Raw genomic sequence first — 21,360 nt, 5'->3', positions numbered from 1 at the left:
GTGGGCGGGGCTTCTCGGGGGCGGGGCCACAGGAGTGGAAGGTGGAGGATCTAGAGGTGGGCTTGGGCTGGACAGGGTTCCAGGTGAAGAGGTTCAGAGCACTCTGAGGGCGGGGCCTGAAGTGTGGGCGGGCCTGAATGGCCTAGGGGCAGGGCCTGGGGAGGGTGTGGCTCTGGGTCTGCCTAGGGGCGGGGCCTAAGCTGGAAGCCCAGCCGGCTGCAGTGGGCGGGCTCTGCAGCCCCTGTGGGTTTTTAAATCATTCCTTCCATTCTTTCCGCATACCTGGAGAGGCCATAGACCAATCGTTCTCTCTCAGGGTCCGGAGACAGCGCTGGAGGGTGGTTCAGCACTGAAGAACACTGGTGCTCTTACACAAGACCAGAGCTCGGTTCCCAGCACCCACAAGGTGGTTCAAAACCGTCTGTAATTCCAGTTCCGGGGGATCCCACGCCCACTTCCGTCTTCTGCAATTCTCCTTCCCAATTTGACTTGATTTATTTGTCTGTACACAGACGTTACTGTGCCATGGAGCTCCCGTGGAGGTCAGAAAACAGCTTGTGAGAATTGGATTCTGTTGCTCCACCTAGTGAGTCCCAGGGACTGAACTCAGGTATTCAGGCTTAGCGGCAAAAGCCTTTTATCCACTGAGCCATCTCACTGGCCCACCTTTCCTTTTTGTTTTTTGTTTGTTTGTTTTGAGACAGGGTTTCTTTGTGTAGCCCTGGCTGTCCTGGAACTCGGTCCTGTAGTCCAGGCTGGCCTCAGACACAGCCTGCCTCTGCCTCCCAGGTACTGGAATTAAGGCCGTGTGCCACCTCGCCCAGCATTCCTTTACCTTCTTAATTGTATGTAAGAGTATTTGGCTGCATGTATGTATGTGCACCACATGTATGCCTTGTGCTCAAGGAGAGGAGGCTGTTGAATTCCCTGGAACGGGAGTTATGGGCAGTTGGGATGGTTATGAGCCACTCTGTGGGATCTGAGAGCTGAACCTGGGTCCTCCACAAGAGCAGAAAATGCTCTTAACCACTGAGCCATCCCGCCAGCCCCTTCTTTTGTTGTCGTTTGTTTATTTGTTTTGTTTTTCGAGACAGGGTTTCTCTGTGTAGCTTTGCACCTTTCCCGGATCTCGCGCTGTAGACCAGGCTGGCCTCGAACTCACAGAGATCCACCTGCTTCTGCTTCCCAAGTGCTGGGATTAAAGGTGCGGCGCCGCTGCCTGGCCCTTTCTTTTGGTTTTTTGAGACAGCATCTTAATCTGCAGGTCAGGCCAGTTTAGAACTCATTATATAGCTCAGGCTGGGCCCTCAAACTCAGTAACCCTCATGCCCAAACCACCAGAATGCTAGGCTGACAGACCAGTTGAGTGAAGTTCTCTTTTAGGGAGGTGAGAGGACACCACCTCGGGAGGCCCAGAGTGGTATTGAACCCATGATCCCCTCTACTGAACTACCGGGATGAGGCGTGTACCACCACACTGTTTACTATGTGCTGTGGTTTATGTCCTCATTCCTTCCCCCACCCGCACCCCCAATCTCTTGTGACAAAAATGTCCTAAAGCCCAAACTGGCTTGCTCCTAGCACCTGACAGGGAGAAGGCTGCACTGTGCTGATCCACCTGCCTCAGTCTCCCCAACGCTGGGGTAACAGAACTGTGTCACAAACCAGGTTTCTGAGAGCTGTACCCCAGGCTGTTACAAGTTCAGGACTCTAGCAATTGAACTACATCTCCAGTCAGTTTTGTTCATTCGTGTGTGTATTTCTTTGAGACAGGGTCTCACGATGTAGACCAGGCTGCTTGCCTCTGCCTCCCCAGTGCTGGGGCCCGGCTCTTGCTTGTCTCCCTTGTATTCAGCCTAGAAATGGCTTTCTGTTGAGTACGAGGATCCCAGGCACTCAGCTCCACACTCAGCTTTATATTTAACACTCTATGAAAACAGGTAGTGCATGGGCTGGCAAGACGGCTCAGTGGTAAAGGCACTTGCTGATAAGCCTGAGGACCTGAGTTCAAGCCCTGAGAGCCACACAGAAGAAGGAAAGAAGGACTCTGCAGATTGTGCTCCAGCTGCCACACCGTGGTACACATGCATATGCATACAAAAGAAATTTAAAAAATGAGGCCAGGCAGTGGTGGCGCACGCCTTTAATCCCAGCACTTGGGAGGCAGAGGCAGGTGGATCTCTGTGACTGAGGCCAGCCTGGTCTACAGAGTGAGTTCCAGGACAGCCAGGGCTACACAGAGAAACCCTGTCTAAAAGAAATGCAAATCAGAGAAATGCGAATAAAAAAGACTCTGAGATACCACCTTACACCTGTCAGAATAGCTATGATCAAAACACTAATGACAGTCTATGTTGGAGAGGATGTAGAGCAAAGGGAACAGTCCTCCACTGTTGGTGGGAATGCAAACTTGTACAACCACTGTGGAAATCAGTATGGTGGTTTCTCAGAAAATTGGGAATCGATCTACCTCAAGACCCAGCCATTACCACTCTTGGGCATACACCCAAGGAATGCTCAATCATACCACAAAGATACATGCTCAACTATGTTCATAGCAGCACTATTCGTAATAGCCAGAACCTGGAAACAACCTAGATGCCTGTCAACTGAAGAATGGATTAAGAAAATGTGGTACATAGACACAATGGAGTACTACTCAGCAGGAAAAAATGACAGCATGAGGTTTGCAGACAAATGGATGGAACTAGAAAATATCATCCCGAGTGAGGCAACCCAGACCCAGAAGGACAAACATGGTGTGTACTCACTCATAAGTGGATTCTAGGTATAAAGCAAAGAAAAATCAGACTGCAACCCACAGAACCAGGGAGGCTACATAGCAGGGGGGACCCTAGGATGACTGTGGCTTATAATAAGTTTTGGTTTGACTCAATGACTGGGCAAGCTTCAGTGAAACATTTCACTATTAGGATAAGAATTTGTACCGTATCAAGCTGATAAATAAATAAATAAATAAATAAATAAATAAATAAGGGGGCGCGAAGTGCTTACCATTAAAGCACTAGGTCCCGAGTTCAAGTCTAGAAAAGCCTTGTGAGACGGCACCTCCCTGGATTGCAGTCCCAGGAGGAGGGAGGCAGAGGCAGGCCAGCCAGGGCCGGTGCTTTGCTGGCCAGCTGGACTAGCAGGACTGCTGAGCTCCAGGCCAAAGAGAAGCTTGTCTCAAACAAAGTAGAAGACTTTCCCCAAGGTGTCACCGAGGCATGTGCAGATTTTTAATCCCATCACTCGGGAGGCAGAGGCAGGCAGAGCTCTGTGTTAGAGGCCAGCCTGGTTACAGAGTAAATCCCAGGACAGCCTGGGCTACACAGAGAAACCCTGTCTCCCCATTCCTGCACCCACACACATTAACATGCATGCATGGAAAGGATGAATGGGACCAGAGAGGTGGCTGAGTACAGTGCCTGCTGCTAACCATGATCCGAGTTCAAACCCCAGAACCCACAGAAAGGTGGGTGGAGGGAAGCAACTCCACAGATTTGTCTTCTGCCCTCCACATGTGAATCAGGACACAGACACACACACCCACAAATAAAAGTAATTCTTCCTTTCTGGGGACAGAGCCACACTCTGTAGACCAAGCTGGCCTTGAATTCACAGGTATTCTGCTTCTGCCTCCAGAGCACTGGGATTAAAGGTGTGTGCCACCACACTCAGCCAAATGTAAATAGTAAATAGTAAAGTGTTACTATTAGTGTGGGATGCACATGGGGACGTTTGTGTATGCTGGAGGGTCCATACAGCTGTCCAAAGACAACTTGGGGTGCTCAAGGCCAGTCAGAGGCACATCAATGAGGTCCTGTCTCAAAGATAAGGAAAAAAAGGGAAAGGGAACTAGAGATGACTCAGCCCTTAGCAGCACAGGCTGCTGTCCCAGAGGACCTGGGTTCAATTACAGCGCCCACATGGCAGTTCACACCTGCCTGGAACTGTAGCTTCAGGGGATCCAACACCTCTTTCTGACTTCTGAGGTCACCACGCACATACATGATGCATAGACATATATGCAGACAAAACACTAGACACATAAAGTTAGATAAATAAATTACAAAGAATTTTTTAAATGGCTGTGACAGTACAGTGGCGCACGTTACCCAGCACTCTGAGAGGCAGAGGCAAGCCGATCTCTGAGTTCGAGGCCAGCCTGAGCTACAGAGGGAGTTCCAGGACAGCCAGGGCTACCCAGAGAAACCCTGTCTTCAGAAAGAGCCGGGCGGTGGTGGCGCACGCCTTTAATCCCAGCACTCGGGAGGCAGAGCCAGGCGGATCTCTGTGAGTTCGAGGCCAGCCTGGGCTACCAAGTGAGTTCCAGGAGAGACGCAAAGCTACACAGAGAAACCCTGTCTTCAGAAAGAAAAAAGAAATCTGGAACTGGTGATTTCTTTAAGCACCATGTAAGGAATGGATCTGTCCTTCACACCCAGGACTTCCCCCAGGCCATTCCAACTCAGGGCTGGGAGGAGCCAGAAAGCCAAGCTCTGCCTGGAATAAATCCGCAGGGAGTGAAGGTAGCCCTGGGGCCGGGGGTGGGAGAACGGCTGGCCGGGATCATAACTACATCAGTGGGTAAGACTCAGTTCCCACGGAAGCATGTGTGCAGACCACCCTCTTCACAATGCTGCCCACGTTCCCCAGGACATTTTGTAAAAGGAAAACCCTCTGTTGTAGCCAGACATTGCAGGACACAGCTGCAATACCAGCCCTGGGAAGGAGGCAGAGGCAAGAGAGGACCACCAGGAGTTCAAGGCCAGCCAGTAAGTACTACACAGAAATATATCAAGAATCAAAACATGGGGCTGGAGAGATGGCTCAGCAGTTAAGAGCACTGGCTGTTCTTCCAGAGGACCTGAGTCCAGTTCCCAGCACCCACCCACACGGCCACTCACAATGGTCTCGTGCCAGGGGATCTGAGACCTTCACACTAATGCACATAAAATAAATTGAAATAAATTATTACAAAAAATTAAAGCACAAGGGCCAGTGAGATTGTGCAGCAGATAAAGGTGCAGGCTGCCAAGCCTGAGTGTCTGAGTTCTATCCCCAGGACTCACAGAGTGGGAAGACACAGATCCTGTAGGCTGTCCTCTGACCTCAGCACCCACAGACCACGCCCCAATATAAAGTAAATAAAAGTCCGTTATCTAGCTGGGTGGGGGTGGTGCAGATTTTTTTTTTTTTTTGAGACAGGGTTTCTCTGTAGCTTTGGAGTCTGTCCTGGAACTCACTCTATAGACAAGGCTGGCTTTGAACTCAGAGAGATCCTCCTGCCTCTGCCTCCCAAGTGCTGGGATTAAAGGCGTGTGCAGATTTTTAATTCCATCACTCAGGAGGCAGAGGCAGGCAGATCTCTGAGTTAGAGGCCAGCTTGGATTACAGAGTAAGTCCCAGGACAGCCTGGGCTACACAGAGAAACCCTGTCTCAAAAAAAAAAAACAAACAAACAAACAAAAAACCAACCAACAAACAAAAGACATAAAGAATGGAAGGAAGAAAAAAAAGGTCAGTTTGGAAGGAAGCTGTGGATCACAACTCAAACATTCACTCCAGTACTAGAAATCATGAAACAGGAGCATCACCCAGAGTTCTTTGCTAATTTAACCCAAATGAGACAATTTCGCAAAAAAAAAAAAAAAAAAAAACACAAAGAAAGAAAACAGAAAAGAAATCAAGGCTGGAAAGACAGCTCAGCAGTTAAGGGCACGGGCTGCTTCTCAGAGGACCTGGGTTCAGTTCCCAATATCCGCAGCTCACAAGCACCTGATGCTGCTCTGGGGATCCAACGCCCTCTTCTGGTCTGGGGGGGCACAGCACACACATGGTGCACACATATGCATACACACACACACACACACTCATACAAATTAAATCTTATTTTAAAAAGAAAGAGGCCAGGCGGCGGTGATGCACGCCTTTAATCCCAGCACTTGGGAGGCAAAACCAGGAGGATCTCTGTGAGTTCAAGGCCAGCCTGGTCTACAGAGTGAGCTGAGGACAGGCAGCAAAACTACACAGAGAAGCCCTGTCTTGAAAACCACACACACAAACAACAAATAAATACATTAAATAAAATAAAAATAAAAAAGAAAGGGAAAACCCAGAATTAATTAATATTCACCAAACTGCTGTGGTGGAAGAGGGCCAAGCAAGCTTTGTGAGCTGAGACTGTTGTGGACACCCCGAGCCGCCTGCTCAGATGGCCCCATGTTTGTAAGGCTTAATGGAAAGCAGTCAAATTGGAGTGACCTTTTTCCCGAAGTTTAAGCAATGACACCTCATAGTATCTTTTGTTCTTTTCTTTTTTTGAGACAGGGTCTCTTGCAGTCCCGGCTGGCATCAAACTAGCCAGCTATGTAGTTAAGGATGACCTAGACTTCCTACTTCCTGCTTCCTTCCTCTGCCTCCCAAGTGCTGGGGTAACCGGCGTGGTGCTGGCGATGGAACCCGCGGCTTTCAGCATGTCAAACGAGCCCCCTACTCACTGAGCTCAGCCTTGACCCCGTTTTGTTTTTTTGTTTTTTGTTTTTTGTTTTTGTTTTTTTTTTTTAATTATTTATATTTATTACATATACAGTATTCTCGTTGTAGAACCAGAAGAGGGCACCAGATCTCATTACAGATGGTTGTGAGCCGAGATGTGGTTGCTGGGAATTGAACTCAGGTCCTCTGGAAGAGCAGCCAGTGCTCTTAACCCCTGAGCCATCTCTCCAGCCCCTTGTTTGGTTTTGAGACAGAGTCTCACTACTTAACCCAAGCTGGTCTTCATTTAGAGATCTTCTGTCTCAGTCTCCTCCGCGCTGGGACCACAGGCATAATGCCACCATCCCAGGCTATTTTCCCGATTTACAAAGCGGGTTCGGAATCTCGCGTGTCACAAGTGCGCAGGCGGAGACTGTGCCCTGAACACAGGTGCGCTTCAGGAGTTAATGTCCAGATGTGTCCCGATCATGGCTGATTTCAAGGGGCTGGGGCAGGGGGAATGGTTCCTGCAGACTGCAGAGGCAAGGCAGGAAGCAGGGGATTCTTAAAATAGCACCACCAAGCTGAGTAGAGGTGACATGAAGTTGGCTGATGGACCAGAGAGACAGTGCTGGAGAGGGCAGAGGGACCCCCAGACTCCTTTGCTAGAAGATTAGTCCCACCCTCACACACAGGCCATGAAGACTATGCCCTCCACGAATTTTGGTGATCAAACCAAAGGTCTCTTACAAGGTAGACAAGCAATCACAGAGCCACGCCCCCAGCCCCTCACTGGGGATTCTAGGCGGGGCTCCAGCCTGACCACGCCCCTAGCACCTCACTGGGGATTCTAGGTGGGGCTCCACCCTGACCACGCCCCCAGCCCCTCACTGGGGGATTCTGGGCGGGGCTCCACCCTGACCACGCCCCCAGCCCCTCACTGGGGGATTCTAGGTGGGGGCTCCACCCTGACCACGCCCCCAGCCCCTCACTGGGGGATTCTGGGCGGGGCTCCACAGTGACCACGCCCCCAGCCCCTCAGTGGAGGATTCTAAGCAGGGCTCCACTCCTCTTAGGACTCCCCCCCCATGCCCTCCCTTATTTTTGAGGCAGAGTCTCTCTATGTAGTCTTGGCTGCCCTGCAACTCACTTTGTAGACCAGACTGGCCTGGAACTCAGAGATCTACTTCCCTCTGTCTCCCAAGTGCTTGGATTAAAGGTGTGCACCATCACTGGCAACTTGTTTATTTTAATTTCATGCATTTAAGTGTGTGCCTGCATATCTATCTGTCTGTGTACCACATGGGAGTCTAGTGCCCATGGAGGCCAGGAGAGAGCATTGTATTTATTGGAGCTGGAATTACAGATGATTGTGAGCCACTGTGTGGGTGCAGGTAATCAAACTGGAGTCCTCTGGGATAGCAGTCAGGGTTCCTCACTGCCAAGCCACTCTCCAGCCTTGGCATTGCATTTTCTTGTTTCTTTCTTTCTTTCTTTTTGGTGTTTCGAGACAGGGTTTCTCTGTGTAGCTTTGCGCCTTTCCTGGAACTCACGCTGTAGCCCAGGCTGGCCTCGAACTCACAGATATCTGCCTCAGGCATAGCATTTTTATGGCGTTGGGTTCAGCCAAAAAATAGTAAAATAAGTAACATGGGTTTCCTGGTGACTCTGTTCTGGTGTAATGACTCAAAACTCTTGGTTTTCCTCCAGAGTCCCTTGGCTCACATGGCCTCCTGGAAGCAAGTCAGAGCACCTAAGGTTTCTGGCTTTGTGACAGAGGTCACATCCACACTAATCTCCCGCTTAACTGTCTTGCAAGTGCTATAAACTAACCCTGTGGGTCACAAGACACGCCCTCTTCCAGAAAGGTCCTGGAGGGCAGGCCAAGGAAAACGCACACAAGTTGACCCTGCAGATGTGGCTGATCCAGGCTCTCGGGCGGGAGGTCCCACCTCCCCGGCCGGTCACTGCTCAGCCAGGCAGTCTGCGGTTTAGTCATGGCCGCTCCATGTGGTCCCCATGAAACGTCCCGATCTCTGAACTGCAGAGAATGGCCCTGGGAGGGTCTCAGGGACCCTGGTCCCATAGACAACCAATTAAAAACCGTTTAAAAACCGTTTCTCCAGTCCTACTGTTCGTTAATTTTATTTCACTTTTTAATTTTTTTTTTAAGACTTGGTCTCATTATGTAGCCTAGGTTGTCCTGGAATCCGCCTGCCTCTGCCTCCAAGTGCTGGGATTAAAGGCATGTCACACAGTTCAGCCTAGGGTGGAACTTGTGGTTCTCCTGGCTCAGCTTGTTCATGCTGATGTGCAGACACGAAACCCCACGCTTGGCTTCACCTTCCCTTTTTTTTTTTTTTTTTTTTTTTTTGGCTCTGGTGAGGGGACCCTCGTGGCCCTCAGACACTGCTTCTCGTTGCTCTGGAGTCACAGCTAGCCAGGGCAAGATGGCAGGTGCCAGACCCGAGGAGGACGGCAGCCCCACAGCAGCTTCGCACACACACCACCTGCCACCCAGTTCTCTGCTACTCAGTCCTCAAGTCATGAGCTCGGCGGGGTCGCCACCTCCCCGGCCCACCGTGCCAACCTATGGGCAATGATTAGGCACCCACATCCTTCACGAGGGCTCAGAACGATCATCAGAGCACCCCCAGGGAGGGGGCTGGGGCTCAACGTGGCAGGAACCTGCCTGCCACACAAAACCCTGAGTTCCCTACCGAGCACCAAACCAACCAGAAAGAGGGGAGACAGACGGACAGAGAGGGGGGAGCAAGCTCCTGCAGGTGACCTGCAGGGCTGCCTGTCTGCGTTACGAAGATCACATCCCACATCCAGAAGAAGGCATCAGATCCCATTACAGATGAGCCACCAAGTGGGTGCTGGGAATTGAACTCTGGACCTCTGAAGGCGCAGCTCGTGCTCTAAAACGCTGAGCTATCTCTCCAGCCCCGTTGGATTCACTCTTTAACTTTTTGTTTCATGCACTGCCAGAGATTGAACCCAGGGCCTCACAGCTGGCAGGCAAGTGATCTCCATTCATGTGCATCAGAACCTTTGTCGTCTTCTGAGACAGGGTCTCCGCCTGCCTCTGCTTCCTGAGTGCTGGGATTAAGGCCCACCCCCCACCTTGAACTTTGTCTCAAACCCCAGAGGGCGGGGATGACGCGCGCGTGTGGATGCAGCGCTGTGGATGGAAGGCAAGGTACCCTGGACGCTAGGCAATCACAAACTGCTCCAGCCTGAGCCCCAACGTGTACTTCAGAGTCCACACACTTGCTTCATCCACTGTACGGATGAGGAAAATGAGGGCCCGAGTGGACCCACAACCTCAGACCACGACCACCTTCCAAAGCAGTGTGAACGACGGGGGCAACGTGGGAACTTTACAGCCGTCTGCGGGCAGATGCTCTTTGCGTGACTACAGATGGCCCCCACTTCCCCCCCAAGTCTCCTCGCTGTGGATTTCTCAAAATGTCAAGCAGGGTCCGGGTTTCGGCCACCCACCCGCGGGTCTTGAGCCGGGAACACAGAGCTTTCCCCACCGCAGGACCCAAGAAAAAAAAGGCCCCAGATACACGAAGGCGAACCGGCACGCGCGCGGCCTTATGGGAATTGTAGTCAAGTCTCGGTCTCCGCCTCGAGCAGGCCCCGCCCACGGAACTACGTTCCCGTCGTGCCCCGCGGCGGGAGGCGGGGCGGCCCCGTTGCTAGGACTTGGAGAAGCGTGGCGCTCTCGCGGGCGTCCCTCAGGTGAGCAGCCGCCGTAGGGGCTCGGCTTCCGCCGTTCCGGACCCGCCACCGGCAGCGGGGATGGCGACGTTGCCCGGGCGGTGGGCGGGGGAAGAAGGCCTTGCCGGGGCCGACTACCTAGGCTCGGGGAGTGTCGCGCGCGTCCCGGGGGGCGGTGGGCGTGCTCGTGCGCGAGCAGTCCAGGCTAGTACGCGTGCGCACAGAGGGCTTTGTCCCTACCGCGCCCTCACGCCGTCCGTTTGCTGCGCACGCGTGTACCCTACTTCTCATTCCGGAAACTCCGTGATTTCTAGTTGCTTCCGGTTATCTGTTCCGGGTCATCGCAGTTAGTCCCCTGCCTCAGGGTTGTGGATTCACCATCGTGACAGCAGGTGTGCGGTTTCCCTTTAAGCTGTGGCGCCCTATGGGAATTCTTGGGGTATTTTGGTGGAACCCGGGATCGCATCCTGGACTTGGGTCGTGCCAGGAGGGCACTGTACTGCTGCGTCCCTCCAGTCAGGGGCGGGTTCCAGGCCCCTCACTGTAGGACGGGAACGCTCTGCACTGCTGCGCTCTGCCTCCAGCCCTTTTTATTTTAATTTTGCAAGGTTTTGCTTTATGGCTCATACTGACCCGGAACTCAACGTCTTGCTTATTGAGTGCCTGGTGTTTGGGGCGTGTGCTATCCCTGTCTGTTGGACCCTGGGCCCAGGGCCCATCGAAGCTGGCCTGATGTCCGTGGTGAGCTCTAGGCTAGCCTGGGCTACACAGGGAAACCTTGTCTCAAAACAAAACAAGAAAGCAAACGTGCAGAACGGCTCTCTAAAGCAGTGAACTTGAAGGGTGGCCGCAGCCTTGGCTACCATCCTGTGGCTTGTAAACTCCTCCCCAGGGGTCCTGTCCCCAAGGCAGCCTTCCTCCTGTATCCCTTGTTTTGTAGGCTTGAGGGGACAAACAGGGCTGTGTCTCCTGCCCTGGAGACAGTGGTGCTTTGTGGCCCCGGCAGTTGGTGGGGGCTGTAGGCGTGGTATGTGCCCTGGGGAGGCCAGATGTCACCGTGGGCCGTCATGGGCTCTGCCTGCCATGGGGCTTGTGCAGGGGCAGCCATGGTAACACCAGGCTCCCAGGCATGCCTGGCACCATTCTCCCTTCCTAGTCTTAGGGCTCTGAGGGGCACCTGTGGTTCTCAGGAGCCCACAGAGCCATGCAGTGTTAACCTGGGCAGGCCGGGTGAGCACATTAGTCATTGCATAGAGCATTCCCAGGGGCGGGTGGACGCCAGCGGGGGAGGCAGGGTGTGGGGTGTGATGCTGGGTAATGTCAACAAGCCCACTACAGACAGCCCTGCTGCCACACACACACACACACACACACACACACACACACCCGTGGTTGGCTTGGTGCTCGGTAGGGAACTCAGGGTTTTGTGTGGCAGGCAGGTTCCTGCCACGTTGAGCCCCAGCCCCCTCCCTGGGGGTGCTCTGATGATCGTTCTGAGCCCTCGTGAAGGATGTGGGTGCCTAATCATTGCCCATAGGTTGGCACGGTGGGCCGGGGAGGTGGCGACCCCGCCGAGCTCATGACTTGAGGACTGAGTAGCAGAGAACTGGGTGGCAGGTGGTGTGTGTGCGAATCCTGCTGTGGGGCTGCCGTCCTCCTCGGGTCTGGCGCCCGCCATCTTGCCCTGGCTAGCTGTGACTCCAGAGCAACGAGAAGCAGTGTCTGAGGGCCACGAGGGTCCCCTCCCTGCAGCCTCGCCTCCCGCAGCCTCTCCGAGCCTGGCTCTGCTCCTGTGTATCGCAGGTGGCAGTGGTGTTGGCTGTCGGCTCAGGCTTCATTGCGGTGCTGGCACAGCAAAGCTCAGGTGCCATGGATTGGCAGGTTCCCAGGCTAGCCCACTGCAGCAGGAGGTGGGGCACCTTAGGCAGGCCGTACCCCGGAGCACAAGTCCAGAGTGGAATGGGTCATGGCCACATGCCTGCCTTGTTTGGCAGGGTCTGTATTCTTGGGGTGCATCTTAGGTCTGCTGCTTTTTTCTGGGGATAGAGAAGATTGAGGTGAGGTCTTGCCCTGTAGCTCTGGCTGGCCTCCAGCTCACAGCCATCCTCCTGCCTCTGCGCCACAAGTGCTGGGATGACAGGTGTGTGCTACTGGGTGTATGTCTGGCTCTGGTCTTTGACCCCTCAGTTGACCAAGGTGGGCATGTCCCCTAGCAGCCATGGGGTCAGCTGTATTGAGTGTGAGGTTTATGCTTTTCTAGGGGTGGTCCTGCACCCCACCCCCACCCCGTCACTGTGTAGAAAAGGGGACATTTAGCAGCTTGGAATGATGTTGGAATGATATTGCCCATCAGCCCTGGGGCCATAGCCAGGAGCTGCGTGTGCTGTGGCTGCATCCTCTGCCGGTCTCACCTAGGCGAAGTCGAGGGTCCCGTGGGGCTGTTCTCACATGGACTGGACAAGGCAGGTCCACCCCGCACACTGCGGGCAGGATTCTGTCTCTCCTGACTGTAGGCCCGAGGTCTTGAAGCCAGCCAGAGCTGTCAGCAGCCCATGCCAGACCTGTGACCTCTGGAGGCAGATAGAGTAGCAGTTGTGGGTGGCCACAGGTTTGTTTAGGGGCCGAGGACTGGGTATGTCTTTCATGGTTTTTCTTTTTGTTTGTTTTTTGTCAGAAACCAAGTTTTGTGTAGCCCAGGTTGGCCTGATCCCCGGGCCTACACCTGGGATGGCAGGTGTTGCCCCTGGGCCTGGTTTACACGGGGCAGGGGCTGGAAGCCGGGCTCTGTGCATGCTGTGGGGTGGGTTCTCGATTTGATGGTCATGGATGCCTGTCTGCACACTGCCCTCCACACGGCGTCGGTCGGTGGGGCATGCGGACTCGTTAGGGCCCTCAGGAGCCCTCAGGAGCCCGGCAGGGTTAGTCCTTGTGCAGCCCGGGGTCAGCGGACTCTGCCTGGCGCTCTGGATTCGTCGTTCCGGGGTCTCGCAGGACCCACACATCCCAGGACAGACCCCCGACCCACTGAAGCTGACGGATGACACTCCAGTCCCATCTCTGTCTTCCACAGTCGACCCCCACTGAGGATGGAGCCCTCCTGGGGCCTCGCAGAGCAGCCTGGGCCTGGGAAGGCTGGAAGTGAGGAGCGAGAGCCGGCGCAGTGGCAGGCCCTCCCTGTCCTGTCGGAGCAGCAGTCGGGGGCCGTGGAGCTGGTGCTGGCCTACGCCGCGCCTGTCCTGGACAAGCGCCAGACGTCCCGCCTGCTGCGGGAGGTGTCCGCCGTCTACCCGCTTCCTGCCCAGCCCCACCTCAAGCGGGTACGCCCCAGCCGCAGCGCCGCCGGCGGCGCCCACGCGTCAGATCTGCTGCTGTGCCTGGCGGGGCCCTCAGCAGGCCCGCGCTCGCTGGCCGAGCTCCTCCCCAGGCCGGCCGTGGACCCGCGTGGCCTGGGCACACCGTTCCTGGTGCCCGTGCCCGCCCGGCCGCCGCTCACCCGGAGCCAGTTTGAGGAGGCGCGGGCCCACTGGCCCACGTCCTTCCACGAGGACAAGCAGGTGACCAGCGCGCTGGCCGGGCAGCTCTTCTCTGCGCAGGCGCGAGCGGCCATGCAGAGCCACATGGAAGAGGCCGTGTGTGCCGCCCAGAGGGCAGCTGCCCAGGGCCTGCGGGCAGTGGGCGCTGTGGTGGTGGACCCAGCCTCGGACCGCGTGCTGGCCACAGGCCATGACTGCAGCGGCCTGGCCAGCCCCCTGCTGCACGCTGTCATGGTGTGCATCGACCTGGTGGCCCAGGGGCAGGGCCGTGGCTCCTGTGACCTCAGACGCCACCCGGCTTGCTCCTTCGCCCCGGCTACCGCCGCCCAGGGTGCACGTGCTGGCAGCGTGCGCAAGCTGGATGAGGATGAGGATGGTCTGCCCTACGTGTGCACCGGCTACGACCTGTATGTTACCCGCGAGCCCTGCGTCATGTGCGCCATGGCCCTCGTCCACGCCCGCATCCAGCGCGTCTTCTATGGGGCGCCCTCGCCCGATGGCGCCCTGGGCACGCGCTTCCGTGTCCACGCGCGGCCAGACCTCAACCACCGCTTCCAGGTGTTCCGCGGCATCCTCGAGGACCAGTGCTGCCAGCTGGACCCCGACCCGTAGGCCTGGTGACCTTCCACTTCCAGACTGTTCTCTGCTCCTGGCCAGCCCGCATCCCCCGCAGCTCCATGGCCTTGGACCCTGGGGGCCCCCCACTCTCCGTGTCTAAGGACACTGACCACCTGGGTCAGCATGTGGGGCGCCCTCAGCCCCGAGACAGCGGCCTCCTCTGCCGGCTGCGGCAGCCGTGGGACTCAGCTCTGCGTACAAGCCCAGTGGCTGTCCTACAGTCCCCGCGGTCCTCCAGGCTCGGGGCAGCCATCGTGTGTGTGAAAATAAAGCGCCTCAAACCAAGTTCCCGTTTGCACCGAGGTGCCAGGCTGGGGTGGGCGTCTGCGTCAGTCTGTGGGGTGTGAAGGGAAGGCAGTCCTGATGAGCGCAGCCGGCTCTGGGTGCTTCTGGGGGTAGGAACATCCCAGGAGGCACCCTTGCCTGTCTGCGGAGTCTGGAAGGTTCCGAGTATGTCTGGACACCTGTTGGCCTGGGGTCGATTCACCCACAGGCTGTTCGTGGGAAGGCTGGGGCTTCAGAAGGATCAGAGTGCGGTGGGGTGATAGGCCTCGGATGTAGTGGGGTACCGGTTCCACGGCAGTGTGCCCTTAGGAGACCTGGCCCCGCCGTCCCAGTCTGAGGGGACGTGGGGCTGCTGTGCGCCTGCTGGCCGCAGTGGGGGACAGTCCGAGGAGTGGCCTGCATCTTCTCATAGGCCTTCCATCCTTCTCCTCTTGGGAAGACATGTTCTGTGGGCTGGCTCCTCGGGTGACCAGGAGGCAGGGTGGGGCAGGGAGAGGCCGTGAGGCAGGGCCGTGAGGTGGCCCATCTTGAGACTCTGTGGGACTGTGTCCAGCCAGTGGCACCTGGTTGATTGAGCGGGGCCTGGACTCAGAGACCAGGGTGTACCTGCGAGTTTATCACCTGAAGCCCCATGGGGGCCTTACCCGGCCATGCCCTGAGGGCAGCACTTAGGGGCAGAGCTACTCTGAAAAGTGACTCTAGGTGCCTCTGGGGCTGTGCCAGGGTCGCTACGAGCTCCCATGGGTGAGTGCCACACCCATAGCTGCTGTGACCATGTGGCTGTCACATGGCAGTGAGCTCTGCTCTGGGTGATTGGGTGGAATGGAAGCCCTGAGAGGTGTGTCAGCAGTAGTGGGGGTCATCTGTGGGGCCACAGTCAGGGGTCAGCGTTGGGAGGACACCAAGAACTGGGGACATCTTGGCTCCAAGGCTGTGGGTAGAATCAGCTGGTGACTTGACCCATCCCCTTCCAGACTGCTCTCTGGGGAAGTGACGTCAGGCGGCCCCACATCTGGGCCAACACCCACTGAGCCAGCAGCCAAGCTGGCTGGGCAGCAGAGCCTGCAGCGGTGGGCCGGCCTAGGGTCTCCTAGGCCGGCGGCTGGCGAGGCCCTCATACTGGTCTCCTTTTAGGTGGGCCCTTCTGCCTGGGTGCCAGGTCAGCCGGTACAGAAATGGCAGGTGAGTCTGCCCTGTTCCCCAGGCAGCGTCCCCAACTCCCCCCGAAGCCCTGGACTCCTAAGCCGTGGCTGCAGAGTGGGCTCCCCGGCTTCTGCCCTTGTAACGCCTTGGGTGCCACCAAAGAGCCACCAGTGTCCTCCCGTTTGCAGATGAAGGGAGGTTCAAAGTAGACAGCGTGGCAGGGTGTGCAGGGGACCCGGGGTATGGAGGGGCCTCTGGCCGCGCTCCTCTTCTCTGCCCCCTTGGCCTGACAACCCCAGGACACTGGGAATGCTGACCCCAGGGCCCGTGCCCTGACTGGTGGCCTCCTTTAACACCCTGGGGTGTGACTCTGGCTGCAGCCCACGAGGGTAGGGCTGATCCTGCGCAGGTCTGTGTCCTGTCGAGCTTTGGTGGCTCAGGAAGGGGCTAAGGTGGAGGGAGGGTGCTCCTGCAGGCTTCTGGCCGCCACAGGCTGCCCGGGGGTCTCCCTCCTGCAGGAAAGGAGAACAACTTCCCGCCCCTGCCCCGCTTTGTGCCGCTGAAGCCCTGCTTCTACCAGGACTTCTCCGACGAGATCCCCGTGGAGCACCAGGTGCTGGTGAAGAGGATCTACCGGCTGTGGATGTGTGAGCCTTGCGGAGCGGGTGGGGGTCCCCACTGAGGGCAGGCACAGTGTTGTCGGGATGTGAGACCCTGCTCCCTGCATGAGGCTCACCCTTAATGGGCTGGTGGGGAGAGCCCCTGGCCACAGAGGTCCTTGGTGACCTCCCCACTCTTCTCCTACCTGTCCCTCCAGTTTACTGTGCCACTCTGGGTGTGAACCTGGTGGCCTGCCTGGCCTGGTGGATTGCGGGTGGAGCGGGGGCCAACTTCGGCCTGGCCATGCTCTGGCTGCTTCTCTTCACTCCCTGCAGTTATGTGTGCTGGTTCCGGCCTGCATACAAGGCCTTCCGGTAAGCTTGCTCTGGGGGCCGTCAGGCCGCAGAACCTCTGACCCACTCCAAGCTGTGGGACCCATGGAGGCTGTGCTTTCTGATCCCTGGGGACCTGGGATCTGCCTGTCCAGGACGGGCTTCACGGTCAGCAATCTGTGGCCGCAGGCCACAGCCCGCTGCTGTCTTGGGGTTGCTGGGATGGAGCCCAGAGTGTGAGACACTGGGCAAGTGGTTCCAGCTGAGCCATGTCCCCCTTGGTGCTTTGGAGTCTCACTGTAGGGAGGTCTGGCCACAGTGCCCCTGCCTCAGCCTCTCTGGATTGTGGGACCACGCTCCGACTTTTGAGGATTCCCATGAGCAGTCTTTCGGCCTTGTTGGTTTTAATAGTTCCTGACCACAATGTACCCCCGCATTGCAATGCAGTAGTCCAGCCATTGCTGGTCCTTGCTTCTAGAGGATTCCATCATGCAAAGGAAACCATTCTCCGCAGGTCCTCTCTCCAGCCTCACGACCCACTTCTGTCTCTGGATTTGTCTGTTCTGGACCTTTTCTACTATTGAGCCCCACACCTGTGTGGTTTTCCGTGTTTGTTTCTCTGAGCACAAGTCCCTCCACTGTGGTGTGTTGGTGCCCCTGTTCATGGCCTCGTAATACTCCATCTGCAGCCATCTGCCCACAGGGTGTCTAGACTTTTATCAGCTCCCCATGCAGTCCCCGGGGCAGTGGCGCCATGCCCGTGTGGTCAGCGCCCAGGCTGAGTGCTTGGTGGGGGGCTTAGTCATTTCGGTCGGTGGGTGTGTCGGGGACGAGGGGGTCTTGACTCCTCCCACTGCACAATGTGCCTTGCAGAGCTGACAGCTCCTTTAACTTCATGGCGTTCTTCTTCATCTTCGGAGCACAGTTTGTCCTGACCGCCATCCAGGCCATCGGCTTCTCAGGCTGGGGCGCATGGTAAGCAGACCCCGCGGGATGCATGCCTCCCCTTCGCCTGTGTGTGAGAGTCCGCCCAGCCCCAGACTGCCCTGCAGACAGGTGACCGCCTTGCCGCGGGCCACCAGCAGAGGGCACTGCCAAGCCGCTTGCAGCCCGGCCCACGCCACCATGTTAGGTTCCTTCAACAGAACCCTCCCTGCCATGCTGCCCAAGCCTGCCTGGAACAGACACACTGCCATGTCTAGGTCCTCCATTTCTTTTTTTGGGGGTCTCACTGTGTGGCCTTGGCTGTCCTGGAACTTGGTACTTGACGTGTGAGGTCTGTCCGCCTGACTCCGGAGTACGGGGATACATGCGGATGCCACCCTGTCTAGACCTCCATTTCTTCTCTCTCTTACTCACCGCACCCCGAACGCAGCTCCCCTCCGTCCTCCCAGCACCTCCCTCTTCTCCAGGTCCACTCCTTCCTTCATTTCCCTCCAAAAAAGGAGGACTCCGAGGGGTCAGCCGAACAGGGCCCAAGACGTTACAGTTCGCCCAGGCCCATCCCTCCTGTCAAGGCTGGAGGAGGCAACCCAGAGGAGGACAAGGTTCCCAAGCGCAGGCAGCAGAATCCGCAGCCCCATTGCCCGAGTCTCCCAAGAACACTGAGCTACACAACCATAGGCACATGCAGCGGACCCGGGGCGGTCCCTGACAGACACCATGCTTGCTGCTCAGTCTCCGAGCTCAGTGATGCAGTGTGGGCGGGCCTCCAGTTCTGTCCATGCAGGGTCTCGGCACCCTCTCACCTCTCCATGCCTCTCAGGAACCATGCCCTCCTCCCTCCTCGCTGGCCGCTGGACTCTGTAACCTCTGAACGGGCCGTCACCCACCCCATCACCCAGCCATGCCACCAGCCCTGACTCAGACTGGCAGGTGGCATTCTCAGCATGGATGGGCTACTGAGTGTTACTTACGCTCTTGAGTTTTAGTTCATTTAAGGTAGTGTGGAGAACAAAAGATGTTATAATGACCTGTAGGAGTCAGCAAGGCCTTGCCTTAGTACTTTCTTTGAAATGTGTGTTTTGGTTGGGTATGTTTTATGAACCGAAGCCTGTTAAATTGTTAAGCAGTTTGTTATAACCATCATTTTGTATTGATCAGTCACCTGTTGGTCCTTAACTGAGCCCAGCTCCTTTAAAGTTACCTTTTCTTGATGATCTGTTGGAGCTCTGTACATATGAAGGAGATAAGGCCTTATGTACCTATTCCTTGTTGATTTGTCAGAGCTCTTTGCATATGAAGGACAGCAAGCAGGCCCTTCTGTGGGTATGCTGAACCTTTTCACTCCTTGTCTCCCCTCTCTTTCACCCTGCAGTGGCTGGCTGGCAGCTGTTGGATTCTTTGGGGTCAATGTTGGGGCAGCTGTGGTCATGCTGATCCCGGCCATCTTGTTTTCCTTGTCCGCTGTCATGATGGCCGTCGCACTTGTGAGGGTGAGCCCTGTCTCCCTCCTGAAACGACCTCTTTTCTCACATCACTCACACAGAACACCCCATGTCTTCAGCTGTCACCTGGGAACTGACAGGGTTTGGGGAAGACTCCTGGGCGCTGCTCAGGCGTGTGCACCTCAGGTCCCAGGGAGGAGGGTGGGCACACACCAGAGTGATGTGCAGTGGGGGCATTACGGCCCTGGGGAAGCTGTGTTGAGCTGGGGTGTCCTTTGGGCTGTGGGGACAGCAGAGGAGATGAGGCGTCCGTGGCCCAGGGAGGGAGCAGGGTCTGGGACGCCCTACAGTGTCACCCGAGGGTCACAGTGGGTCCTGACAGTGCACTGACCTCCCTGATCCCTCAGGTGCATAGGATCTACCGTGGGGCTGGTGGAAGCCTCCAGAAGGCACAGACGGAGTGGAACACTGGTACCTGGAGGAACCCCCCATCGAGGGAGGCCCAGTTTAACAACTTCTCTGGGAATAGCCTGCCCGAATACCCCACTGTCCCCAGCTACCCCAGTGGAGGCCAGTGGCCTTAGGCTCTGACTCCTGCCGCCACCCTTGGTCCTGAAGCCCGAGCGTCTCCGCGAGATCCCGGAGGTCCTCCGCCGTGTCCGTCTCCTGCCCGAACCCTCAGCAAACTGCCTGCCGGCTGCTGTCCACTGCCGTTCCGCCAGAGCCGCTGGGTGGTCGCCCCGCTCCCGCCTGGCCAGGGGGTGGGTGGCCTGCACCACCAGGCTCCTGTCCGTTGTGTGCCTGAGACATACTGCTGAGCCCCAGAGGGAGCACTTGTGGATGGAGGCAGGAGCATGGCTGGTGTGGCTGCATCCTCAGCTCTACCATCCAGTCCAGCCCTGTGCTCCTCTGGGGACAGGGTCCTGCAGCTTCCTTGTCCTGTCCCTAGTGGCAGGGACATCCTGCTGTCCCCACCCCCATCCACGATCCTGAGTAGACCTCCGCCCCTGATCCACTCGGTTGGGGCTGCTCTGGCTCCAGGAGGCCCCCCTCTCTGTGGGAGCAGAGAGACAGGCTCAGCTGCAGGCAGGCCACACCCCTGTCACAGGCTGGCCAGGCCCGGAGAGAGGCCCCTGGTCTGCTGGGAGCAGACGAGGGACAGATCTGTGCCTTAGAGAGAACCCTGTTTCCCTCACCCTTCTGCCTTCTCGGGCAGCTGTGGCCTCCCCAGGAGAGCCAAACCGAGTCTTGGAATGTCCACGGCACCCCGATGACTTTGGACTCAACATTCTTCCTTGTGACCTACTGGTGCCACCAGCCAAGTCACCACGGTCCCCAGGCCTCCCCACAGGGCCATGCCCCTCCTAGACCGGTGTCCTGCCAAACTGCCTGGGCACCTGGCCTCTGTCCTGTGCCCAGGATGCCGGAGGGGGCCAGAATAGAGAGTTGCAGGCACATGGGGAGCAGCCTTGCACCCTGAAGCCCCATCTTAGTTTGGCATGGGGATGGAGCCCAGTGCCCGCCATGGGGGACACACCCTCAAGACACCTGCAGCTCTGCCCTGCCCACCCCGGGTATGTGCACCCACATGCCACAGTTGGTTTTGTTATGTGAGAACCTACTGGAAATAAATTCTCTTTTCTGCAGCAGGGCCTGTATTGTGTTGTGGGGATACATGTGCTGTGTGTGTGTACATGTATACTTACCCATGCGTGTGTGTGCACATGTATACTTACCCATGCGTGTGTGTGCATGTATACTTACCCATGCGCGTGTGTGCGCGTGTATACTTACCCATGCGTGTGTGTGCGCATGTATACTTACCCATGTGTGTGTGTGCATGTATACTTACCCATGCGTGTGTGTGCGCATGTATACTTACCCATGCGTGTGTGTGCGCGTGTATACTTACCCATGCGTGTGTGTGCGCGTGTATACTTACCCATGCGTGTGTGTGTGTGCACATGTATACTTACCCATGTGTGTGTGTGTGTGTGCACATGTATACTTACCCATGCGTGTGTGTGTGTGCACATGTATACTTACCCATGCGTGTGTGTGCGCGTGTATACTTACCCATGCATGTGTGTGGAGCCCAGAGGTTGGCATCAGCTAGCTGCCTTCTGTTGCCTTCCATCTTGTGTTCTGAGACAGTTTCCCATTGAAACGGACACTCCCAGATCTCTAGGCTGGCGGCCAGTGAGCTCCAGGGACTCCCTGCCTCTGCCTACCCAGGCTGGGGTGGCAGGC

At 56.5% G+C, this 21,360-nt stretch overlaps 2 protein-coding genes across 3 annotated transcripts; both read left to right on the top strand.

Annotated features, from left to right (window-relative positions):
• Window positions 1-10,175: 10,175 nt before the first annotated feature.
• Scamp4 (secretory carrier membrane protein 4) lies at window positions 10,176-20,115 on the top strand. Of its 2 annotated transcripts, none has more exons than XM_059252126.1 (7): window positions 10,176-10,233; window positions 15,783-15,830; window positions 16,310-16,438; window positions 16,609-16,765; window positions 17,597-17,698; window positions 19,041-19,158; window positions 19,518-20,115. In XM_059252126.1, the coding sequence occupies exons 2-7, from the start codon at window positions 15,824-15,826 to the stop codon at window positions 19,692-19,694; spliced, it is 690 nt and encodes a 229-aa protein (XP_059108109.1). In that variant the 5' UTR covers window positions 10,176-10,233; window positions 15,783-15,823; the 3' UTR covers window positions 19,695-20,115. The 2 variants fall into 2 exon arrangements, with proteins under 2 accessions (XP_059108109.1, XP_059108110.1); XM_059252127.1 differs by lacking the exon at window positions 10,176-10,233 and adding an exon at window positions 10,336-10,604.
• On the top strand, window positions 10,939-14,648 carry Adat3 (adenosine deaminase tRNA specific 3). Its single transcript, XM_059252115.1, has one exon. The coding sequence runs from the start codon at window positions 13,299-13,301 to the stop codon at window positions 14,355-14,357; it is 1,059 nt and encodes a 352-aa protein (XP_059108098.1). The 5' UTR covers window positions 10,939-13,298; the 3' UTR covers window positions 14,358-14,648.
• Window positions 20,116-21,360: the final 1,245 nt, after the last annotated feature.

The sequence above is a fragment of the Peromyscus eremicus genome, unplaced genomic scaffold (genome assembly GCF_949786415.1).
Source record: "Peromyscus eremicus unplaced genomic scaffold, PerEre_H2_v1 PerEre#2#chr22_unloc_1, whole genome shotgun sequence".
In the NCBI taxonomy this organism is placed as follows: domain Eukaryota; kingdom Metazoa; phylum Chordata; class Mammalia; order Rodentia; family Cricetidae; genus Peromyscus; species Peromyscus eremicus.
This window is presented reverse-complemented; position numbering and strand designations above follow the sequence as displayed.